Genomic DNA, 25,165 nt, shown 5'->3' with positions numbered 1-25,165 from the left:
AATAATACGAACATAGTAAGACATACTAAAGAGTTTATTTGGAGTGGTACTGCCACCCACTACAGTGTAGTATACATTTTACACGTTGTCAGCAAAAATTCTGATTGGCCTTCATATTACATCTTGATAAATGGGCCATCTGAAAAACTAGCTACTTGGAGCCCTCTGCTCCCATCCTGTGAGAAGCAATTAATAAACAAGCCCATGGAAGCTGGAGGATGCAGCATCGACAACAGCACCAAGAACAACCTTGTGTTTAACTCTGCAGTGTTAGTACCAGGGAGCAGCTGCTCTAGGTCACCTATTTCCCAAGCAGATCTAATTCATGGAAGTATAGCATTTAAGTTTACTCTGCTTCTGTACCCACTTCAGTCTGCCAGAGGAAGTGGGGGGCATTGTTGCAGAAGTGATGGACTTGTGCTGTTTTGGAACTCCCATGCATTTAGAATCCATATGCTGTTACTCCTCCCCACTGAGATAGTGGAGCATCAAGGGAGGGGTGGGTGCACATCTCAAAGATCTACACTTCCTGCACGGGTGACATTTTCATCTTTGAGTAGCGTCCTAGGGGTGCTCTACATCAGCAGTATCCTAAGAAGACGGGATCCAGCACTAAAGACAGTACTGCAGAGCCAAGAGCCACATCGGACCTGATGGCACAGAGCAGGGCATAATTCTTTGAAAACAAATGGACAGAAATCCAAGTAGCTGCTCTACATACCTCAGATGCTGCAAAATTCTTCAGAAATGCTGTAGATGTTGCCTGGGATCTGCTTGAATGTGCCCCGTGGGAGGGCTGAGCGCCTGCAGACTCATAAGAGGTATATTATAAAACCTGATACCCATTTTGAAAGTCTGAGCAGAGATAGGAGCCCCTTAGATGTATCTGCAAAGGATATGAAAAGTCTAGGCGATCGCCTAATTGCTTAGTCCTATCCAGGTAGAAGCCCAAGGCTCCTCTAACTTCCTGTTGAACTATGAGGTTTTGGAAGCTCAAAAACAAAACTTAATAATGCATACATGCAATCTTTGTAAACTCCCTCTCGAAGAAATATTTTATACCCAGATACCATGAAGATAGGTAGTATACAAGAACCTAAAAAGAGAATGAATCTTCAGTCTAAGAACATCAGGGTGTTTATATTAATCAATGGGAAAAGCTAGCAGATTTTCAGCACAATCTCAACTGGGTCCTCATTTTCGTGGGTGCAGTTTTGTGTGTGCAAATATTTGTGCTCATAGGTTAGGTAATTTAAACATTTACATGACCTAAATTGTGCCCACAAAAATGGAGTTCTGCAACTTAAAAGCTGGCTCTGACTCTCTTCTGGAGTTATTTAAAAGCAAAATGAAAAAAAAAATTGTAGCTAGATCTCTGAATTGATTTTGTGTTTATGGTGTTAATATATTTGGTTTTCATGAAGATCTGATGACAGACATTTTACTGATTTTGCACAAAGCATTGCATTCACTTTTAATACCCAAAAGCCTACTTTTAACGATTTCTAGTGGACGCACTTCTGTTGTCTTTAGTGAGTTGTTCAATAATACACAATTGGAAATAGGATGATATAAACAATAGGACACACACAGTAATACGTTCTAAAAACTTTATTAGTGTGACACAGGCTCTCAATACAGACTGTCAGGTTGTCATAATTCTGATTATCCTCCATATTAGCTCTCTGGAAAATGGTTGTCTGGAACACGAGATAGATAGGACCAGATTTTGAGATCCTGGCTAATATTTCATCTACCATTACCTCACACTGAGTAGTTCCTTGAAGTCAATGAGACTATTTATAGTGTTACTCATTGTTACTCATTGTGAGTAAGGACACCAGAATCTTGCACTTATAGCACTAAGCTTTCCTCTGCTGTGAGGCACAAAGAAGGGAAAAACCCACAGAAATTGGGGGAAGTAGCACATCTACAACAGCTCACAGAATAGCCTCATCTTCAGCGTTGCAATGTGGTTGCCAGGGAATGGCTGCTCTTTGCCAGCTGTTTCCCTGGGGACTATGTAAATATAGTTCATGGAAGTTAATACCACCCCTTATAGCATTAACTTCTGCTCTGCTCCTGCACCCATTTTGTGAGTCTCAATAGAGGGTGGAGAAGCAGAGACTTGGTATTATTGCAGAAGTGCCACCCTTTCTGTTGACGTGGAGCTCCCATTCATTTGACTCCTGCTAAGTTTCAGGGGCCCCCTTTCCCTCTCTTGCAGTATGATATGACCAGGAATGCAGGTGACTCGCATTAGTATCTGTAGTCAGGAAACTCCTGGCACAAAGAGGATAAGAGTACAGTTGTGGTGACATAATTTGAGAGAGGGGAGACTCTTTTTTACACTGTAACAAAGGCACAGTCCAGACTTTTGACATTTTATTATTAGGAGTCCAGATGAGATGATACATCTATTAATTTGCTATCCTGTAAATATCTGTGATTGACCTATGATTTCTCACAAATAATTCACCCAAAAAAATACCTTATACAGCCAGCCTAGAAAGGCCAAGGTTAACCAAAACTCATTACATTCTTAGAATGCTTAATGCATTCTTTGCAATGTTAAAAATGCTAGCTCATACCTAGAGAACTCTACTGACATTTACAGGCACTATGTGGAGATTATGTGCAAAAGTTTGCAGGCTGTTTCTGGAATTGCTATTAAGTTCTTATGAAATAGACTTCTTACAAATATAAAGCATCCTTTCCCACTCAGAACTGAAGAAATTACAAAAAAAGTTTCAAAATGTATCAATACAATAACATGAATGGTTAGAAAAAAACACCCCAATTCATTCCTGGAAAAATGATATGAAAAACCTCCAGCAAATAACACTGTACAAAAACCACCCAGAATAACCTCACGCTCTTGCATTAGCTTTTGTTCTTTGGGAATAACTGTCCACCAGCAGAATGAAGACCTTTTACACTATGTGCCGATCACCTAGAAGAAAAAAAAAAGGTTCCAGAGAAGAAATTCAGTAAAACATCTGTCATGTAAAAGGAAATTCAACTTGAAAAACATAAGCCACTTTATCTGAGAATAATACACAACACAGAGAAAAGTATCAGAGGGGTAGCCGTGTTAGTCTGGATCTGTAAAAAGCAATGAAGAGTCCTGTGGCACCTTATAGACTAACAGAAGTATTGGAGCAGAAGTGGGTGAATACCCACTTCGTCAGACGCATGTGGTGGAAATTTCCAGAGGCAGGTATAAATATGCAGGCAAGAATCAGTCTGGAGATAACAAGGTCAGTTCAATCAGGGAGGATGAGGCCCTCTTCTAACAGTTGAGGTGTGAACACCAAGGGAGGGGAGACACGAAAGCTTATGCTCCAATACTTCTGTTAGTCTATAAAGTGCCACAGGACTCTTTGTCGTTTAACACAGAGAAAGAATTCCAGGAAGAAGTAATACCAAAAGTGATTTAGGTATTATCTGTAGTGTACTAATGCAAAAAGAAACAAAGGGTGGCATTGGGCTGCACATACAAAAGTGATAATCCTGTCTATGGATGAAATCCTGGCTCCATTGAAGATAAACTCTCTCACATTGGACATGAATGACACATAGATCAACATGTTAGAAGGGACTCAGAGAGCAACAAACATGATTAAAGGCTTTGAGGACAATATTATGAGGAAAGATTAAAAGGTCTAAATATACACCATATAACTAGGGCCTAGCAAATTCACAGCCTTGAAAAAGATGCCAAGGACCATGAAAGCAGACCTCCCTATGATATCTAGCTATTAGAAGGGAGTGGCAGGGGCAGGGCTTGGGGCACCCCAGCTGGAGGCTCCTACCAGGCTCCAGCTGCTAATCCTGGCTGGTCTGGGGAGGGATAGGACTTCCTCTTCCCCTGCATGGCTGCTCTCAGGGGGAGATCAGACCCATCTCCAGGTACCTCTGAAGGCAGCACAGAACTGAGAGTGGCAATCCCACAACCTCCTGTAACAGCTTGGCAACCCCTCCCCCACGACCTCCTTTTGGGTCAGGTCCCCACGGTTACACCACCATGAAAGTTCAGATGTAAACATCTGAAAACATGAAATCAACTAATTTTAAAACCCTCTGGCCATGAAATTGACCAAAATGGATTGTGAATTTGATAGGGCCTTACATATAACTAATTGATGAATAAGAATTAATATAATTGTCTGTGGCTATTTTAAGGGTGTAAATAACAAGATAAAGTATCATCAGAGTATATCTAGGAATAAAGAGATAAGAGGAAGTTACTTATCTTATAGTAACCGGAGGTTATTCAAGATGGGGGACCTATCTGTATTCCATTGTGGGTAGGTATGCGCTCCACAGCCAGAGAATTTTGAAAGCATTTTCTGTTGGCCCGCACACGCACCCTTGCTCACCTTATGCCTCTGACCCTGGAGATAAAAGGGAGCAGACAGATTGCCTCTCCAGTTCCTTTTCCACTGTGAACAAAATGGTGATCTGAAGCAGATGGCAAGGAGGGCAGGTAGTGGAATACAGATAGGCAACACACGGATCAAAGCACCTCCAGTTACTATAAGGCAAGTATCTTTCTCTTCTTCTGCGAGTGCTGGTCCCCCTGTGTATTCTGCTGTGGGTGACTGACAGCTGTACTCAAATAGGAGAAGGGTGCAAAGATGCAGATGGCTGAGCCGAACGAAGGACTGCCATTACAAAGGATGCATCAGCGGAGGAGTCAAACGCACAATGTGTGGATGGACGAGAGGGAGTGACCCAATGGAGCAGGAGACACTGAACCTGGGAAAGCGAAGATGTCCTCAGGAGGAGCGAAGGTCTCAGCTCTTCCCAGAACGTGAGGGGTCCTGTCTGCCTGAACTAGAGGAGTCACAGCAGAGACAGTCTGTGTCACAGCCATGGCAGACAAAGTCAGTACCGCAGATAACTGATGCTCTTGGTGACTGCTCTTCACTGGTGCCAACAGAGCCTAGGGTTTATGTTTGGGTGGTAAAGGAGGCACCACTGCTGCCCAGTCACGATTCAGTGCTAATGGAGCCCTAGACTTTTGGTCTCTCTTGTCATACCCTTAAGAGTTAGGGCATACTAAGTTCTCTTGCGCTGAGCTCAGAGACTTGTTCAGTTTAGGCAGGGGTTGAATCTGATTTCTTCAAAGTGCATTTGAAGGAGGATTTAGATTCATGCCTGTGAGAACGCTTCCTGCTCTCTTGACAAGACGCCAACGAGGCATACGTGGGGGTTGACTCCCTCGCTCCTGAATTGGATCTCGTGGCACGAAGCACACTTGTTGCTGAGTCAGGCAGATGTACAGGGTGGGATGAGAGGGTTCCCTGGCCTGGGTCCGATTGCGGCCTCATGGCCTTTTTATTAGGTGCTTCCTAAAGTGATGTTCCTGCCGTTTGTGCGTATGACTGGGGAAGTAATACCAGATAGCGGAAGGTGGCGCGTTGTGGGCTTTCCCAAGGCGGTGCATACAGTGTTGGTGGTTGTCGCTGACCGAGAAGGATCACGAGCAGGAAGCACAAATTTTGAAGTCCTGTGTCCTGGGCATAGTCCAGTACCCCAAATGAAGAACGGTAAGTGGGGCTCCTCACGACAGGGCGGCTAACTAGCTTTAGTGTCTTATGGTTATCAGATAAAACTATAAACACTTCAAAAACTATTTACCGATAAATAGACATAGATATGTTCACAGAAAAAGGAGAAAGCTGAAGCTTTGGACACTGGAGGTTCCAGCCTGGACCCATGTGGTGCTGAGAAGGAACTGGAGAGATGGTCAGTCTGCTCCCCACCCCCCACCACCTCTTTATCTCCTCAGTCGGAGGCATGGGGTGAGCAAGTGTGCATGTGTATCCCAACGGACACTGTTTTCAAACTTCTCTGGCCGCATGGAGCACATGCGTGCCCACGATGAAATACACCAAGGGACCAGCACTCGAAGAAGAAAGACTGTTTATATAGAATATTAGGAATAACTTTTTGACAGTGAGGGTTATTAGTCTGTGAAATGGTCTCACAAAGGAAGCAGTGGCATCACCTGAGATCTTTAAAATTAAACTATCCAAAAGCTCTTGAAAATTAATTGCAGGAAGCAATTCTGTTCTGGTTTGGAGGGAGGTGAGAGGAGCGTGTGCTAGAGGAGATAGCAGGGCTTTCCTGTCTAGGATTCTCTACAGTGAAGTCCTGCGTATTTGGTCTAAAAGTGAACTACAACTTGGTTCCAGCTGGCCTTGTGAAATGGTCTCATCTCATTAATGTAGATTGTCTTTGTGGTAACTAAGAGAAATCTTACCCAATACTGTAATATTAAAGTTTAACTTGTTTTTTGGCTCTCAGGTTTCACACTGGAGGACTGCTCCTTTGCCTAAAAAGGAAAAGTAAAACAAAGCATGGATGAGCTATAATTTACTCTTTCAGATTAGAAATTAAAATAACATAACAATGATAGATTAGAAGTGATAATGACAGCATCTAAATGATCTGCATCTGTGAGACATGCTAATTAGCAGTAACAGGGAGGGAAAAAAGGCGATCATTCAGCAAAATAACAGAGGGGTAGCCATGTTAGTCTGAATCTGTAAAAAGCAACAGAGGGTCCTGTGGCACCTTTAAGACTAACAGAAGTATTGGGAGCATAAGCTTTCGTGGGTAAGAACCTCACTTCTTCAGATGCAACTAATAGAAATCTCCAGAGGCAGGTATAAATCAGTATGGAGATAACGAGGTTAGTTCAACCAGGGCGGGTGATATGGGTCCATTTTTCCTTATTTTTCCCTATCCCATATTTTATTTTGGTATGTGTGGCTGATCTCCTCCCTCACTATTATCTTGACATCTACTGGGCCATAGCTATAGGCTATAGCTATCGGCAGCCAGACAACTTTTAACGTTAGAAAATGTCCTCCTAACTGGTAATATAAAATGTTCCTGATGCAATGCTTTTAAATCTAAATTTGCTAGTCAGTTCAACTGTTGTTAAATAAAAGCCTTGGAAAGCAAATTTCCTGGTAAAGAAAAATGCTGTTCATCACAATCACTGAAAAAATATGATATACATGATGTTATAAGTCTGGCTCAAAGGAATAAATGGATGGATCAGTTTACTAACTGGGCTAGGTTTTTTCCATGTCTAATTCCAGTTTCTATGATCCTTTATGGGTTGCTGAAAATCCAAGCAACATTTGGGTCCTTTCTGCTGTTTTGCTCATATTAAAGTATATATCCATCTATAGACATGCACTATATAAAAAATTAACACACCTTCCCTCTCCACCAAATTCATTCTGCATACGTATTTATATACAGGCACAGATTCTTTTATTTAATGATTACATAAAACATATGACCAAAGCGGAGAAGACGAGGGACTTGACCTGGGAGAATAAGGTTACTGGAAGCAGGAGAGGAGAAAGGTTACTCCAGATAGAGGAGATGAAAGAAAGGGTGGAATCACAAGTGGGAGAAGTAGACAAAGGAAGTGGGGTGAGGAGGGCAGCGACAGACAAGAACAGGGCTGTGGGCAAGAAGCTCTGAAGGTGAGAATGAGGAGTCTGAGTGTCTTGAGGAACATATGAATACACAGAGCCCACATCTACCTGGTATGCTGTATGGGATTTACCCTCTTTTGAAGCAGACACTTTTTTAAGCCAAAACAGGTCCACAACATCTCCTGAAATAGTTAAGTGCCACTCCCTTGCATACATACAAAAGTGAGTCAAACAGAACCTATTATTTGAGAACACTTTCCCCAAACTCTAATGCCCAAATAAAATGATTCCAGATCCAAGTTGCCCATCTCCACACTCATATTGTTCAACAATCCAGCCCTATCCATATTAGGACTTGGTTCTACCGTTTTAGGATCTTCAGGTTTTCCACCGTCCTTTGTGGCTGGTTTCGTGGTGGCAGCTTCCTTTCCACTTTTGTCCTCTAATCCTGACACCTGTCATCAGAAACAAATTCACTTTCAAACAAAGAGAAAGAAGAGTTACCGTCCTCCAGAATCAAATGGAGTCTAGAATATTTGGGCTAGATCCCTGTCTAGCACTGAGGAGCCCCCTTGTCTGGCAGCAGAAAGGGCAGAAGTGATGAAGCTGATTGTCTGCTGGCCTATTGTACTGGCTATGTGGCCAGATTCCATCTTCAGTACAAAGCAGGTGCACTGCACCTGAGAATCTGCCCCTCACTCCACAGACAGAAACTGTATTTTATGGGACTTGTTCCATTTATTTAAACATGGTATCCTTAGATGGCTTACTGAGGATGTATGGTATATGTTGTGCACGCATGCTGAGGAAGAAGGAGTTTTGGAAAGATAAAGAAATAAGTTACTCTCATTTAGCTTTGTTGATTACTCAAGGCAAAGAGTTCTTTTCAAGGATTAGGCGAACGCTTGAATCAGTTATAATGTGAGAAAGGGTGGTTAAATGAGTCAGGGTACAGAGTCATAAAATCAGTGCCAACAACTGTTAAGAGATCTGGGACAAGTCCAAAGAACAGCCCCAAACAACCACATTTCTTGTCCTAGTAGAAAAAAATAAGGTTATTTGGAGGAGATGAAAAAGATGCATTCTCAAGCAGTGAATGAGAACTAATAAATTAGTATTTACAGTTCAGGAATACATTTTATTTAATGTACTTAGCAATGGTTGAACTCATGTAACAAAGGGAATTTTGTTGTTTATTCTCCTATCAATGGTGGGGAGTCCTGAGAAAAGTCCTCCATCACTGCAAAGAGAGATGTAGTTAAACTTTGTCTCTGTCTCCAACCCGAGGCCAGGAGGTGACCAAGCAGCTTCCTATTGTTCTACTTTAGTCAGCGGGCCTCTCTAGAAACAGAATCACCTCCCTTTTTGGGAACTGTATCCTGCTTTGTACCCCTCAGTTTAATAGGGCATTTCTTACTGGCAGTATGGAACAAAAAAGAAATCACGTGGCAGAATCACAGTAAATGTTTTAAATGGGAGATCACTGGTACCTGCCTCTCAGTAATTGGGAGTTTATGTTTTAATCTTGAGAAAACTGGCTAACTCACAGGGGTCACTTGTGAACTGGCTCAATTTTCAAGGAGGCCAATAGAAGTTCCTGTGCTGGGCAGGAAAATTCATTTTTGACTGCTGGGACGCCAAGCTGAGTTCAGACTCTCAGGTGGTCAAAATCTCAACCATACTTGCCTCTTCCCAGCTGAGAATCCCCATACCTCTCCCACACTGTGCTCCTAAAGTGACACCCTTCACTGCTGCCAGTTCCCAATTTGACCCTGAGGCTGGAAACAAGCAGGGGAGGTGGATCACATCAGGTTGCCAGGAGTGAGGCAGGGAAGAACTGGCATGGAGACCGTGCTGTGACTATGGGAAGCCAGTGGAGAACGAAGGCTCTTCACCAACTCAGGTGATGTGATTTCTTCCGGCTGTGGGTGAGGGAGCTAGGGGGGTTATTTATCAAGGGGAGGGAGAGGTAGCAAACGGGAGCAAATAAATGGTTATAGGGGTTGACTAAATGAAGCCTAATTTAGCCAGCAGTGATCACTTCTAGAAAATCTAACAACACAGTTCATGAATCTTAGCACTCAATATCCCCCAATCACCTCAGCGTGTTCTGGTCACGTAAAATGAGCCATTTAGGATTAATCCATTTTTCCAATGATACAAAAGGCCATGAGAGTGCTGTTTTGCTGGCACAGCCCAAGTGAACTGATGGGGACAGCAAGCATGAAGGAAGTTTGACCTTCACAGTGCTTTTCTCCAATTCCAGATTTAATCCCTCGTCTCCGTCTATATTCTCCAGAGCAGCAGCATCCATTCCTATAGATTTAACTATGGCACCATCTCTATGTGCCTGACTCCCAAATGTACCTCCCTAACACCCGCCTTTCCCATCTACACAGTCTCACATCTCCACCTGCATCTCTGACCATTCCAAGTGAATGTCATACCACAATCTCAAACTCAATATTATACAAACTGAACTATTCATTTTTCATCCCAAATCCTCTTCTTACTTCTTCATCCCTGCTGTCAACTCCCTTATCCTCCCCAACAAATGGGCTGACAATGTTGATGTTGTATTTGAAAGAAATGTAATGCAAACCTACGCCTGTGGGGGTCATGCAAATATACTATTTTGCAAATCCTTCGGGAGAAAATGTCTTACCTTTGAGTGTTGTGGTGTGGGAGGAGTTTTTGCACAATTATCAAAGTCCCCTGATAGAGCATCAATAGCTGCAGAATCATCTGTAGGCTTCTGCAGTAGAAACTATCATTAGTCAGAGTATAGAATGCAAAAGGAGTCACGGGATTGTACTCTACAATGATCAACTACAGCAAAAAACCAACTGACAAAAATAAAAAAATAATAATAAATCCTTAGCACTTACACCCAATCCACAAAGCTGTTCAGACAGCATAGTTCTGTTCCCAGTGTAGCTGCAGCTCCCTGAAATCATATGGCTGAAATTTTTAACAATTGATTCCCAAATCCATATTTAAGGACCTAACCCAGTTTCCTGATTTTCAAAAAGTGCTACTATTTTGAAATCAGGAAGAGCAATTAATGCTCAGCATTTTTTTGAAAGTCAGGCTACTTATTTAGGTTCTTAAATATGCTTTTAAGAATTCATTTTTGAAAATCTTGGTCCCCATGTTCTTATTACAGTTGAAGCTGGTAGTTCGGCCTAATTTTGATTGCCAGACTGCATATGCAGCCTTAATTCTGGCATTTCTGAACTTTTCAGTACTTGACTTTACAGCTTTAACATTCTTTTAATGTAGTTTTGTATGTGTAATATCTACATTGTAAGTGTTGCCCATTTGAAAGTCTTTACTCTCACTTAAAGAAGCACAATATTTCTACATCTATTCAACAGAATTTTGAGAATTTGCAATATATAGTGCTATGAATCAAAGATAACATTGTTTAGAACAGCATTTGATTCAGAGCATAGTCAGGAAGGCATCAGTGCAGAATAAAACTGTAATGACTTTTACCTTTGGTTCTTTGGGTTTCACATCCTCTTTTGCTGTTGGCTTTACTGGTTTATCCTTAAAAAACAGATAGGATGAAATGGTTACATTTATTACATAACCCTTAGTTTGAGCTGATGAATCAAACTGAAAGTAAAATAGGCTCTTACATTCTTCACTTGACACTGCTAGTTATTATTCACAGTAACTTTATTTATGATGCTTTACTGTCCTATCCACTTCACAATCCATTTATTATACCTACACAGCCTCTTTCATCAGATTCTTGTGATCGCATGTTTTTTCCCTGCTTTAACGTCCCCCTGAAGGCCTTGCATCTCACCCTTTATCCTTCCAGTAGAGGAGAATTGGCTGGGACTAGGGTGACCAGATGAGAGACATGAAATATCGGGATGCGGGGGGGAGGCGGTTGCCGGTGGAGCAAACAAAACAAACCAACCAAGAGCCGGCGGCAGAGGAGAAAAACAAAAACAAAAACACAACCCCAAGAGCTGCCGGAGCATAGGAAAAATTGGTGGGGACTGAGCCACCGGCAGCTCCACGCCCCGCCCCACTGCACCAGCTCACCTTCGCTCTGCCTCTACCTCCCCTGAGCAGGCTGCCGCGTTCTGCTTCTCTCCCTCCCTCCAGCGCTTGCGCTGCCATACAGCTGATTAGCGCAAGCCTGGGGGGGGGGGGAAGGGAGGAGGAGGAATGCTTGGGGAAGAGGCAGGGCCAGGGCAGGGATTTGGGAAGGGATCCAATGGGGCAGTGAGGGGGCGGGGGTGGGGGCGGGGCCAGGGTGGGGATTTGGGGAGGGATCCAATGGGGGAGGGAAGGGGCGGAGTCAGGACAAGGCCCGGGCAGAGTTGGGGTGGGGGGCATGAGCCCCCTCCGCCTGTGCGCTGGAGGGCAAAATATCGGGACAATTCGCATCCCAACCGAACATCGGTCGGGACGCGGGACAAATAAGTAAGTATCGGGACAGTCCCGATAAAATTGGGACTGGTCATGCTAGCTGGGACACACTTTGTCTGGCTCCCATTTGTTGAGCAAGATCATTCACTCCCTTGGCATAGCAGTGATTCAGTAAAATGAGTGACAGCTTCACAAGACTTTATTCTGCCAGGTTCCACAAAAACAATAGTACTTATGTAATGTTTTTCATCCACAGATCTTACAATGCTTTACTAAATGAGAAGGGAATAATAGTCACGGTGATTTTAAGGCCTAAGTTTTCAAGAGTGGCACTAGTATTGTGCACCTTGTTTTGGGTGCTCAACTTGAAACACCTTGAAACACCTTGGGCCTGATTTTCAGCCACATGGATCCCAGTACTTCCTGGCTACATTGATCGCTGATGGCTGTTTGAAGTGGCTTAACCATTCTGACTTTGATCAATGTAAAAGGAACAGTCCATTTTTTTTGCATCAAACACATAATGGTTTGGGGATTTATTCTCCTATCTTCAGTGTGGGGATTTATATAGGTAACTCCAATAGATATGAGTCACTTATGTAACTTATGTAACTCCAATGGTTGCTCACACAACTCTACTGATGGGAAAACTGACTTGCTGCAGTGTTAAGATGACTGAATCTAAATTCATAATGCAGCCACTGAGGTATTTGGTTCTGTTTACCTGCTCATCTGAATCCAGAATATGCCTGTAATCAGGAGGGATTGTATCATCTCTGTCCCCAAGTTTGTCTTTGTGTTCAGATTTAGCACCTTCCTAAGAATATGAAATAAACAACACTATTACTGATCTCCTCCATTAGAACAATGGGGTCTAGTAAGAGTAATCTGTAATTTACTGCTTCTGTAATTGCGTATCACACAACAGGTGACCCAAACTAATAGATATGCTAGGATGACTTTATTAAACAGAGAATTTTTTGAGTGGTAGGTCTTATAAAAGTACCTTTTTAGATAAATGTTCTAGGAGAACAACAACATTTTTATATGCTAGAATTCAGGATCAGTGGAAATGTGTACACATTTGTTTAACCATGAACCTTGTATTTTGGGTATAAAGCTTGAAAAATTCTTGCCTCTCAACAGATATACAATTTTAATATGGTTAAAAATTCCAAAAATGACAACAGATACTATTTTCTTCAAATACATTTTCAGTTCTGCTTCTCAGCTAGATAACAACTCAACTGCTTATTAAGTGTTCAGCACATTATGCCACCACATTAGAACTCATCCACCTACTGCACTAGTTCAAACACAAGGTTAACACTCTTATAATGGCATTGCTTTGTGTTGCAGCTCCCCAGCCATGCTCAGAATGTATAAAAATGCAAGGTTCTTGCCAGCCAAATATCACAAAGGTCAGTAGTCTGTCTCGCTTATTAGTTAGGAAACAGTCAGAATTAGCTGCAACCAGAGATGGTTTTAAACATAAATATGATTAAGATTAAGATGATTAAGATCACAATTTCCTGAATACAATATGAAAGAGGGAAGCATTCATTCTGCAATCAAATCTGTATGTTTTTGTTTAGGCTGTTTTATGTGGTATTTGATTAGATATATGTATATTCTTCAGCACATATTAAAAAATAACTAGCCATTTACAGTAAAAAAAAAAAAAAAAAAAAAAAAAAAAAAGACAGTTACCTTTTTCCGTAACTGGTGTTCTTCAAGAGGTGTTGCTCATGTCCATTCAACTTAGGTGTGTGTGTGCTTGCCACATGCACCGGTGCCAGAAGTTTTTCCCTCAGCAGTATCTGTAGGGGACCGGCTCCGACGCCCCCTGGAGTGGTGCGCACATGCTGCGGTATAAGGGACGCTGCCGGTTCCCTGCACCCTCAGTTCCTTCTTGCCGGAAACTCCAACAGTGGGGAAGGAGGGCGGGTTGAGGAATGGACATGAGCAACACATCTCGAAGAACACCAGTGATGGAAAAGGTAACTGTATTTTCTTCTTCGAGTGCTTGCTCATGTCCATTCAACTTAGGTGACTCCCAAGCACTACCCCTCAGAGGCAGGTAGGAGTTCATGGATGTGTAGATTGCAACACAGCTCTGCCGAACCCAGCATTGTCCCTGGCCTGCTGGGTGATGGTGTAGTGGGCTGTGAACGTGTGCACCGAGGACCATGTCACGGCTCGAGAGATGTCCTGGATCGGGAAGTGTGCCAGGAAGGCCACCAAAGATGCCCGTGCACTGGTTGAGTGGGCTCTGACGATCCGCAGTGGAAGGACTCCCACTAACTCATAGTAGGTCCGAATGCAAGAAGTGATCCAGTTAGAAATCCTCTGCAAGGACACTGGGAGGCCCTTCATCCTATCAGCTGTAGAAAAGCTGAGTCGACTTACGGAAAGGTTTTGTCCAATTTAGGTAGAAAGCCAGAGCCCTTCTTACGTCGAAAGTGTGAAGGCACTAGTCTCCTGGGGCTTAGGGAAGAAGACTGGAAGAAAGATGTCCTGGAAAGCGGATACCACCTTGGGAAAGAAAGCCAGGTGGGGCCGGAGCTGGACCTTGTCCTTATAGAAGACCATGTACAGCAGTTCTGAGGTCAGGGCTCACAGCTCGGAGACTCGCCTCGCCGACATCACCGCCACCAGGAAAGCTACCTTCCTCGATAGGTAAGACAGGGAGCCCAAAGCCAAAGGCTCAAAGGGCAGGCCCATGAGCCTGGACAGAACCAAGTTGCGATCCCACTGAGGGGCCGGGGACCGGACCTGAGGAAAAAGCCTCTCGAGGCCTCTAAGGAACCTGACCATCCTGTCATGGGAGAACACAGTCTGTCCCTGGATTGGCAGATGAAAGGCTGAAATGGCCACTAGATGCATCCTGATAGAGGAGTGCTCTAGGCCCTAGCTTCTTAAATGAAGCAGGTAGTCTAAGATCGACTGCACTGAAGAATGCATAGGGGAGCTGCCCCGTTTGGCCACCCAGTGGGAGAACCTCATCCACTTTGCCAGGTAGGTCTGCCTAGTTGAGGGCTTTCTACTCTCGAGGAGGACCTTCTGGACCCCCTCCGAACAGGCCCATTCCTCAGTGTTCAGCCACACCATGAGGTGGAGGGACACGAGGTCGGGGTGCAAGAGTCGACCGTGATCTTGTGACAGCAGATCTGGTTGATTCAGCAGAGACCAGGGAAGGATCGCTGAAAAGCTTGATAGTGTCCCGAACCAGTGCTGGCGAGGCCACGCTGGGGCAATCTTGACTTTTGCTAGGACCTTGCTGATGAGCAGAATCGGAGGGAACGCATACATCAGGTTTTCTGCCCATGGCAGGAGGAAGGCATCTAAGAGGAAGCCCTTGCCCAGACCCCATCTGGAGCAAAACCTGTGGTACCTTCTGTTCTGCCTGGTGGCGAACAAATTTGCTGGGGGAGTTCCTCACCTCTGGAAGATCGTGCTGGCTACCTCCGGGTGGAACCCCACTTGTGATAAGAGGAGAAGTTGCTAGCAGATCACCTCATTAGGATGTTCTTGGAACCCAGAAGGCGATGCTTCTAGATGGATTCCGTGGTCGAGGCAGAAGTCTCAGAGATGGAGTGCCTCTTGGCAAAGGGCTGAGGATCGCGCTCCCGCTTGTCTGCTGATGTAGAACATTGAGGCTGTGTTGTCCGTCAGGACTCTGACCACTCTGCCTGACAGGTAAGGAAGGAAGACTGTGCATGCTCTGTGCACTGCCCTGAGCTCTTTGACGTTTATCTTTAGTGTCAACTCCTCTGGGGACCACGTATCTTGGATCTGGAGGGTGCCGAGGTGCGCCCTTCCCCAGCCGAGGTCCGAGGCGTCCAAAACCAACTCGACTGAGTGAGGAGTGCTGATGAAGGGAACTTCTTCCAGGACTTTCCTGGGGTCAGTCCACCATTGCAGCGAGGTAAGTACTGTATTTTCCCTGGGATGGTAACGACCTTTTCCAGGTGGTCCCTGGACTGGGAATAGACCGTCACCAGCCATAGCTGCAGGGGTCGCATCTGGAGTCTGGCATGGTGCACCACATATGTACATGTTGCCATGTGACCTATAGGTGCAGGGAAACCCTAGCCATGGGTCAGGGGAAACGTGGAGACTTCCGCGATGAGGTCCGTCAGTGCCCTGAATCTCTCCAGCGGCAGGAACGCCCTGGTGCAGGTCGAGTCGAGCACCGCTCCAATGAACTCTATCCTCTGTACCAGAGGTAACATGGATTTTTTGTTGTTCACCAACAGGCCAAGGTGACAGCAGATGACTAACAGCATCGTGACATGCCTTTGGACCTGGAGCTGCCCTTGACTAGCCAGACGTCGAGGTATGGGTAGATCTGGATACCCCGATGTCTGAGGTAGGCAGCCACCACTGACATGCACTTGGTAAATACTTGCGGTGCAGTCACTAGGCCAAACAGGAGGACCGCAAACTGATAGTGGTTGGGACCTACCATAAACTGGAGAAAGCATCTGTGTCCTAGAAGATGGCAATGTGAAAGTACACATCTTTCAGATAGAGGGCGGCATACAAGTCTCCCGGATCCAGGGAGGGGATGATGGAGGCCAAATAGACCATGCAGAACTTCAGCTTCGCTAGGAAGCAGTTCAAGTCTCGCAGGTCCAGGATAGGTCACACACCGCCCTTGGCCTTTGGGATTAAAAAGTAGCAGGAATAGAACCCCTTGTTCCTGTGCTCTGAAGGAACAACCTCCACCGCACCTAGCTGCAGTAACCCCTCTACCACCTGTGCGAGGAGACTCTCGTGAGAGGGATCCCTGAAGAGGGACAGGAAGGTTGGGTGGTAAGGAGGGTGTAACTGAAGGGTGTAACCCCGGGCCACCATATTGAGGACCCATAGGTCTGATGTTCTAGATGCCCATGCAGGGAGGAAAGGAGAAAGGCGGTTGGCAAAAATAGAGGAGGAAGGATCCTGGGAACAGTCCGGTAGGTCACCCTCGGGCTTACCCTCAAAACGAGCGCTTGCCTGTCTGCTTATTGTGGGTCGAGCTCGACTGAGAGGCTTGCGAAGGCTGTTGGCTAGGACGTCGCTTGTAGCCTCTGGATTTCTTATGGGGAGGCTCCTGGCGAGGGTGGCTCCCCTGACCCTGAGCCTGCTGCGGCTTAAACCGCTTGCGGGCAGGGCCAGGAACATACAGGCCCAGCGTTTTAAGGGTCGTGTGGGAGTCCTGTAGGCCATAAAGCTTATTGTCCGTCTGTTCCACAAATAGGGCTTGCACATCAAAGGGAAGGTCTAGCATTGACTGCTGAGCCTCCATGGACAAGGCAAAGAGGAGCAACCAGGATGTCTGGTGCGTGGCGATGGCTGAGGCTATGGTTTGGGAGGCAGTGTCCACCACATCCGCCGCCTGGAGTGTCGTCCTGGCCACAGATGTGCCCTCCTCCATAATAGCCCAGAACTCCTTCTTAGAAGCCTCAGGAAGAGAGCCCTCAAACTTGGCCATGGCTTGCCACATGTTAAAATCATAGCGTCCCAAGAGGGCCTGATGGTTGGCCACCCTCAACTGGAGACTAGAGGACGAATAAACCCCACGCCCAAACAAGTCTAGTCTCTTGGAGTAATTGTTTTTAGGGATAGCCCCAGGTTGACTTTGTCGCTCCCTGTGGTTAACCACTTTTACCACTAGGGAGTTGGGAGCAGGGTGGGTGTACAGGTAGTCATGGCCTTTGGATGGCACGAAGTACTTGCGCTCAGCCCTCTTGGAGATGGGTGGCAGGGAGTAGGGAGTTTGCCACAGGGCATTAGTGATCTTAGAGACCCCATGATGAAGGGGCAGCGCCACCCTGGCTGGTGCTGTGGAGCAGAGGACATTGAAAAGAGTCCAAAGGCTCCTCTAGCTCCTTCGCCTAAAGACCAAGGTTGGCAGCAACCCTCTTCAGTAGCTCCTGGTGTGCTTTAGCAACCTCCAGAGGAACCGGGGAGAGGGGACCCCGTTAATGACTCATCTGGCGACGACAAAGATGATGCTGGTGCTGTAGGGTCCTCCACAACCATTGGTGGTCCAGTAGCTTGTTCCCCTGTTCCCTCTTTGACCTGTGGGGTCCTCGCACTCGAGGCTCTGCGCACCGGAGGAGGGTGAGAGAGAGAAGCAGGTGGTCTCTCCGACTCTCCAGGCAGCCTGGGAGGGCTGGGTGAAACCCCACGGGATCCATGGGTACCACGGCACTGGCCACTGTGCCTGAAGCCATGGGGCCAGTTTCGGTTCCGACAGGATAGCCGGTAGCGGAGCTTGTCCTGCTGTCAGGGAACCTTGCTCCAAACCAGAGCTGGATCCTGAGCGGTTGCTCCTAGGTGACTGGGACGGTGTGAAATGGTGGCTCTGTCCCGACGGGTGCCGGTCACTCCGCCTGGAGTCCAATCTAGAATGGGGTCTTAAGGACCCGTGGCGCTCAACGGATCCACGACAGCTTGGAGCTGGTGATCTACGTCTTGCGCTTGATGAGTGGTACCAGGATGAGGACTGGGAGTCAGAATGGGCCTGGTGCCGGGAAGTGCCCGCAAGCGGTGATGTCCTCCTAGGGGATTGGCGATGATCCTAGGAATGGTATCATCGATCCCTCAACGGGTCCCTGGAGTGGTACCACGGTCTTGGAGATACCAGGTACCAGGACCAGTACTCTTGCCGGGGGTGCATGCCTCCAAAGGTCTGTGCCCGGTGGCCGTCGAGCTGCGTCTAGAGCCTCTCTGCCCAAGGTCCAGGGACCGAATGGGGCTGCGTTGCATCTGCCTATCACGTCAGATGTGTGGCAGCTATGGGAGGGCGAGTGCTGGCGGGACGTCCCCTGCAACGGGGAACGGTGCCGCTGAGGTGGGAACCGAATCAGTCCGAACGCAGGTTTATCCCGTGACCAGGGAACTGCAGGAGCCGGTGGAGGTGGCGGGGGGGGGGGGGGGGGGCCGGACATGATCCCCTGCGCGGCCTGCAGGGCCTCCAGCGTGGACGGCACCCAGAGCTGATGGAGGCCCCTCCGCTATCCGGGGTGGCTGGAGGGGAGCGGGTTGGTCTACATCACTCCACTGGAGCATGGGCCCGAGATCCTGACGTGGGTGGAGGGACGTGGGTGAAGAGGGATCTTCCCCACACCCAGTCTTATCCTTTCCCTTGTGGGAGGTTGGAGACCAGCCTCGCCCCGCCTTTTGGGCTTCTTGGTCAGAGCCACGGATGGGGACCAGTGCCAGCCAGTGGACGGTCCCAGTGGGGCGCTGTGTACCAAGGTCACAGTACTCAGCGCTGAGTTAGAGTGTTGCTCTAGGACTGGGGTGAGGGCCGACTCCATAAGGAGAGCTCTTAAATGAATATCACACTCCTTCTTAGTCCTTGGCTTGAAGGACTTGCAACTTTTGCACTTCTCAGTAAGAGAAGTGCCCTTCACTCATGCAACACAGACAACTGCTGTGTGGATCACTAATGGGCATGGGCCTCTTGCAGCAACCACAGGGCTTAAAGCCTGGGGACCGGGGCATGCCCCGTCCCGAAGCAAAGTCCCGTTCGGGAGCTATGAAATCTCTAACGATAGCTAAGGGATTTATAAACATTAACAGAAAGCTATATACACTATAATACAAGAGATAACTAGTTCGTACAAATGAGCAGCAACAGCACTAGCTGAAGCAGCAACAGTTCCAGCACTGTCACTGGCAGCAAGAAGGAACTGAGGGTGGGGGGGAACTGGCGGTGCCCTATATACTGCAGCATGTGTGCACCACTCCAGGGGGCGCCAGAGCTGATCCCCTACGGATACTGCTGAGGGAAAAAGCTTCTGGCATCGGTGCACGTGGCGAGCACACACACCTAAGTTGAATGGACATGAGCAAGCACTTGAAGAAGAATTTAGAGAATTCTCTTTTTTACTGGAAAACAAAGCATCCTAATTTGTTATAAACATTTTCTGTGTTAAAAAAAGATATAGCAGTTAACATACGTGTACTGTACTGTGATGCAGAGATACCAAGTTTTGGACTTGATGATTAACACATGCAAACTCTCTCCAGCCCATGGCTCATGCTGTCACTTACCAACATTAACAATATAATTAATCTATTACATCAATTCTTAATTTGTTGGACACTCTTTGGGGCAATTTATTGCAGGATATTTAATATCACTGCATACAGTACTTACTTTAAAAAATGATTTAAAAATTAGGGACCAAATTCTGCACTTATTTTTAACCTGTACAATCTTACTGGTGTCAATGGCTTTCCAGTGAGTGTATAATTTGGGCTTATTTAATGTGTCAAAAACATTTATTGTTTTGAGCTGCTAAGAGGAAAAGCTAAGGATTTAAACCAGGGCTCCTTGTTAACATTCGGAATTAAAAGCTACAGGAGGTAGATAACAGAACTGAAGATACCAGAGAGGAACTGGTTGTCATACAACCTATTTGGCCAAAAATATCAGGAACTGAAACATCCTGAAAAATCTGGCTGTGTGGGCTGATAGCTGCAGAGCAGCAGTTTTCAAACTTTTTGAGCTGAGCCCCCACTTTGAGTTGCGCCACCCCAACCCAGACAAAAAGAGGTGAGTTAGGGGGTGGAAGTGGCACTCCCTCCCTGAATCCTGCTGAGCTGAACCCCGAGCCATCTGATGTCACCACTCACCCACCTGAGTGTTCCTCTGCGCCCCCCTGCTGTAGAGTGTGCAAACATATGGACAAAGCCAGTTTGGCAACTTCTTAGGCTGCTAAAGATTATAAACGTTGTACACAGAAAATAAAAAAAACTGTGCCATGGGCCTACTCCTTCCCCAGTGAAGACAATGGCAAATCTCTCATTGACTTCAGTGGTTCAGGATTGGGCCTTTAATCCCTGCAGTTGGGAGCAGAGTTTTGCATTATTTTCTACTAATAACCTTTAGCCAACCAAAAAAATGGCAGGAAGAGCATTGAAGAATATAACACTCTATACCTAAGGAGTTGGTACAAGGTAAAGTCTCGACAAGTGTATGTGGGGGTAGGCTTGAGCACACACATCTGAAAAGAAACCCCAGTAGAACATGAATTTTTCATTTCAAGAATATCATTAACAGTCTATTAGTTTACTCTGCTATGTGATAAAACTCAATTTAACAACAGGAGATCAAAGTCACTTTAGAAATGAAGATTAGAGAAGAATCTGAAATTTAATCACAGAAATAATTGCATAGGGCCTGGATTAAATACTTTTGATTTTCTTCTACAACATACTTCAGCTCCTAATTGTTTTCAATTGTCTGGGATGGCATCAAGCAATTATGGATTCGTCACAAAACTTAAAAAAAGAATCTGAACATGACTACCCTGGTGTTTAAATCTTTTAGATTTACAATATGAAATGAATTGGTTAATTAAGCATGTAACTTCTTGAATAAAACATGCATAAATGAAGAATAGCATACATGCATACTTTATCTTCACTAAAATTATTCTTGTACTTGAAAATGATGCACCATATTCTCTTCTATGTAAAATAAATAAATTAAAAATAGACAAGGCAGACGTTCCATTTCTTTTTGGTGGTACAAGTTGAGAATATTTTAATACCTTTACTTTATCCACAACTGGTTTGTTTTCATCAGGATCAGGTTCTCTTTGGCCCAGTGAACCAGCCAGGAGGTCTAGGGCATTGTCTTGCTCTTTCCCACCCTAGCAAAATGTAAATGTATTCAAGAAAACATATGTCACAAAAAATCTTCATTTAAAACAAGGTATAATAAACACTAACTTCATCCAACACAAAGTCTACTCTGCCTTTGAAATACCATAAATAAAATTAATTGCAATGTAGTGACAACAGTTAGAAAATTATTGGATGTTCAGAATAAAGGAAAAAGATTACTTGGAGTAGGCAAGTGGAGTAGAGATTTATTTGGCATTCTGCTGCTACAAGCAAACTAATTCTAATTTAGGAAAACATCTACACTAGAAACAGTTTTAAAATGGATCATCTTAACAAACACATGCTACCTCATTCTGCCAACGGTACAACTACACAGTAATAAAAAACCTGCAGCACAAATGTGGCTGGCCTGGGTCGGCTGACTTGGGCTCGTGGGGCTTGGGCTGAAAAATGCAGTGTAAACGTTTGAGGTTGGGCTCCAGCCTGAGCTCTGAAACCCTCCCTCCCTCCCCTCTCCTTGCAACCTGAATATCTACACTGCACTACAATTTTAGCCCCACAGCCTGAGCCTGAGACTCGGTGCAGCAGGTTTTTTACTGCAGTGTACAGGTAGTTACTAAACAAGTGCCAGCTGCATAAGTTAAAATTCCCTTTCTGTTTAATGTTTCCATTAGCATTTGAAAGGTTTTTTCCTTCCAGAAAGTGCTGTCCTTTGCTTATACACGTAGGTTTTACCTACTGAAAACTTTAGCTTCTCCAGTTAAGTTTCTTTTCTTAACAAAATGTGAGCCACAGGAGTTTCTCCAATATAGTGGTTAAAATAGACAAACAGAAGTGGGAGCTTTCACTGAACCAGCCAAGGAAGGAGTTGGGGATATGTAAGAGCACTGCTTACCCTAGCCAAGGAGAGCCCGCCTCTGCTTTTAGCAGGAGGGAAAGCAGCACTCTTCCCCATTAACCCTTACTTTTCCTGCTGTTCCTGTAGAAGTGATTTGTCACCATGACACTATAGTATTCTACTTTTACTTGCATTTTCTGCCTCAACACCGCCTGCAGAGGCCTCACAAAAATCACAGAACCACATGGTCCTGCAAGGGTACACCATGGGGATCTAGCTTGTATTTTTATTTAGCTGACCAAACATAGGGTTAAATTCTGGCAGACATAAGAAGGAAAAAAAGCGTAACAAGCCTCAAAATTGTGCACATACACACTGCAAAAAAATAAGGTGAATGTATGCTCCTATTCTGGCCAAGACCAGTCCCTCTCACAGATCAATTATAAAATCTATTCCAACTCAGAGCTGAAAGGGGGCTATTCATACAGACTATTGCTGAGTCTTGCATTAACATGTCTACATACACAATCACAGCCCATGACTCCTAGGTCACATCTAGTTATGCCTTCCATGTTTCTGAAGGAACCAGAAAAGGGATGGACAACCCTACAGCCTTCATTCCTGGTGCTAGCCAGGGGGGTTTCTGGAATGTGCATATATGTAACATAAGCCAAAATTTGGGCCATAGTGCAAAACTGTACACAAAATGCAGAAGCCTAGAATTCTTTTCCGGAGAAAAATCTATCTTCTTAATAGCCAGTTTCAATAGTAAAAGATTCAATTTTACAACAGGCTCCACCTTTAAGAACTACTCTAAAAAGATCTCCTGTTTCCTTCCTCTAACAGGTTTTAGTATGACCATCCCCATCAACAACAATGAATGCTGCTTACTGAGGTAGCAGCTGGAGGAGCAGCTGAGTGCACTGCAGAAGCTGTAGTGGAGGAGACAACTTCTTCAGAGGCAGCTGGAGAAGATTTAACAGCTGTGGATTTCTAAAATAAAAAATGTTGTTACCAGTGTATATAATACTATAAACATACATAGGAAATCCCAAGTTTCTGGGATGCACAACTGTTTTATTTTCATCCGTACAGTGCTCATCTGGGACTTGATTCTTCTAACATACTGTATCTATTTCAGCCTAATTTACTCCCCTCCCCATCCCCATTAAAGGGCATAACAGTTCTCAAGAAGTCATTTAAACTTATGTTTTCTACATTCCATACCTCAAAAGTAACTTGTTCAACTCAGCCTAATAGAGTTAAACACATACTCTCCATTAAAATTAGTGGGTGAAATCCGGACTTCACTGAAGTCAATGGGAACAATCATAGTGATTACAATGGGTCTAGGATTTCACCTCACATGTCTAAATCCCCTAGATTGCTTTGAAAAGTCTCAATAATTGTGTGTTACCAACACTATCATCTGTTAAATTAGACACAACAATAAAATACACCCAATTTTTCTCATCATTTAAGAAAGCCTGGGCCTATTTTTTTTCCTTCTACGTTTACTATAAAAATCATGGAAAATACAAGTTATTTAAACAACTTAAATATAAAACAGAATAATACAGATCAAGTAAATTCAGAGATCTTACGTTAGGTGTAGCTAGTGGTGCAGACGGTAATGTTGCTGGGGAACTGTCAAATCCCTCTGACAAAGCATCCAAGAGATCACTTTCATTCATGGGCTACAATTTAAAAGAAATGACACCAGCTTTTTTATCCTTTGTTTTAATTCTGTTGATTGCCCTCATTATACCTGAATAATTTAGAGAGTCAGAATACAGCTAAAAGCTTAGAGAATAGGAAATCTTTTCCTTCTCTGTTTAATGAATAACAAATGGAAAAGTGAAAGATTTTCTGAATATTTACTCACTGACCTGGGGTTTTTCTTTAGATTTTGGCAAGAGTGGTTTTCCATCTTTATCCTACAGAGAAAACACTGTTTAACAAAGTAGTTCTCTATGACCACAAAACACAAGTCTTTTGGTAACAGTGGTTAAAAATATACAAAATGTTATTACACTGCCTCCCCCCCCCCTCTTTTTTTTAAATACAGCCATTGGTCAGGTTTTTGACTGAATTTAAAATATAGTTCTACTCTGAAAGAGAGACTCCAAAAATGTCATTGTGAACTTCCATGCTCACTGTCTCTCCATTGCCATATCAAATATGTTCAGTTTGCAAATGAAAGCCTAACTTGTAGCCAGCCCTCCATAATCACTCCAGAACTTAGGGTCAAGAAGGGTAATTTCCTAACATATCAGCAACAAAGGGTTTTGCAGGCCTCAGTTATGCCTGTGCAACTCTACTGTCATCAGATTATGCCCTTGGTGACATTTGCAAAAATTCACTGGGTTACAGCGACATAACTGATTGGAACTTAATAATTATTCTTGTGAAGCACAAATAGTAAATAATCCAATTCACCCCTCTCAGCCAGAGTTATTCACATTTGGGTGCATAAAGCTAAACCACCTTTACCTGTATTTAGATATCTAAATAAAAGTTTCCTAGTATTCAGATATGCTGATGAACCACAAATTACAATGAAGCCAATCATTATATATTACTGTAGTGCCTGAAGCAACATTCAAGAACGAGGAAAGGGGTGCAAAGAATACAGGAACATATTAAAAGGAATTACCTTTACTTCTATTAACCTGTATTCAGGAGGGATAGTTTCTTCATCTTCACCCAGTTTTTCTCGTTCTTCTTGTTTGGCTTTCTCCTAAGGGGGAAAACAAAAGTGGAACATTTCTCAACAGAAATGTCACGAGGCCTTACATACTGCATGTGAGCAAGTTTTTGACTCTCTTCCAGTACA

The 25,165-nt window shown here is 44.6% G+C and overlaps 1 protein-coding gene across 6 annotated transcripts in view; it reads right to left on the bottom strand.

Moving 5' to 3' along the window:
* Window positions 1–1,596: 1,596 nt before the first annotated feature.
* The window catches only part of CAST (calpastatin), a 99,960-nt gene continuing 76,391 nt past the window's right edge, over window positions 1,597–25,165 (bottom strand). For all 6 annotated transcript variants that reach the window (XM_034774085.1, XM_034774087.1, XM_034774086.1 and 3 more), the window contains 11 exons: window positions 24,986–25,069; window positions 24,219–24,266; window positions 23,934–24,026; window positions 23,221–23,322; window positions 21,416–21,517; window positions 12,583–12,675; window positions 10,965–11,018; window positions 10,132–10,221; window positions 7,832–7,921; window positions 6,272–6,343; window positions 1,597–2,953 (listed from right to left, as the gene is read on the bottom strand). In XM_034774085.1, the coding sequence (XP_034629976.1) occupies window positions 6,293–6,343; window positions 7,832–7,921; window positions 10,132–10,221; window positions 10,965–11,018; window positions 12,583–12,675; window positions 21,416–21,517; window positions 23,221–23,322; window positions 23,934–24,026; window positions 24,219–24,266; window positions 24,986–25,069 (807 nt within the window). In that variant the 3' untranslated portion in view covers window positions 1,597–2,953; window positions 6,272–6,292. The remainder of the gene's footprint in view (window positions 2,954–6,271; window positions 6,344–7,831; window positions 7,922–10,131; window positions 10,222–10,964; window positions 11,019–12,582; window positions 12,676–21,415; window positions 21,518–23,220; window positions 23,323–23,933; window positions 24,027–24,218; window positions 24,267–24,985; window positions 25,070–25,165) is intronic.

This window comes from Trachemys scripta, chromosome 6 (genome assembly GCF_013100865.1).
Source record: "Trachemys scripta elegans isolate TJP31775 chromosome 6, CAS_Tse_1.0, whole genome shotgun sequence".
Classification (NCBI taxonomy): Eukaryota; Metazoa; Chordata; order Testudines; family Emydidae; genus Trachemys; species Trachemys scripta.
Note: the sequence above shows the minus strand (reverse complement) of the source record. Positions and strands in the feature narration are given on the sequence as shown.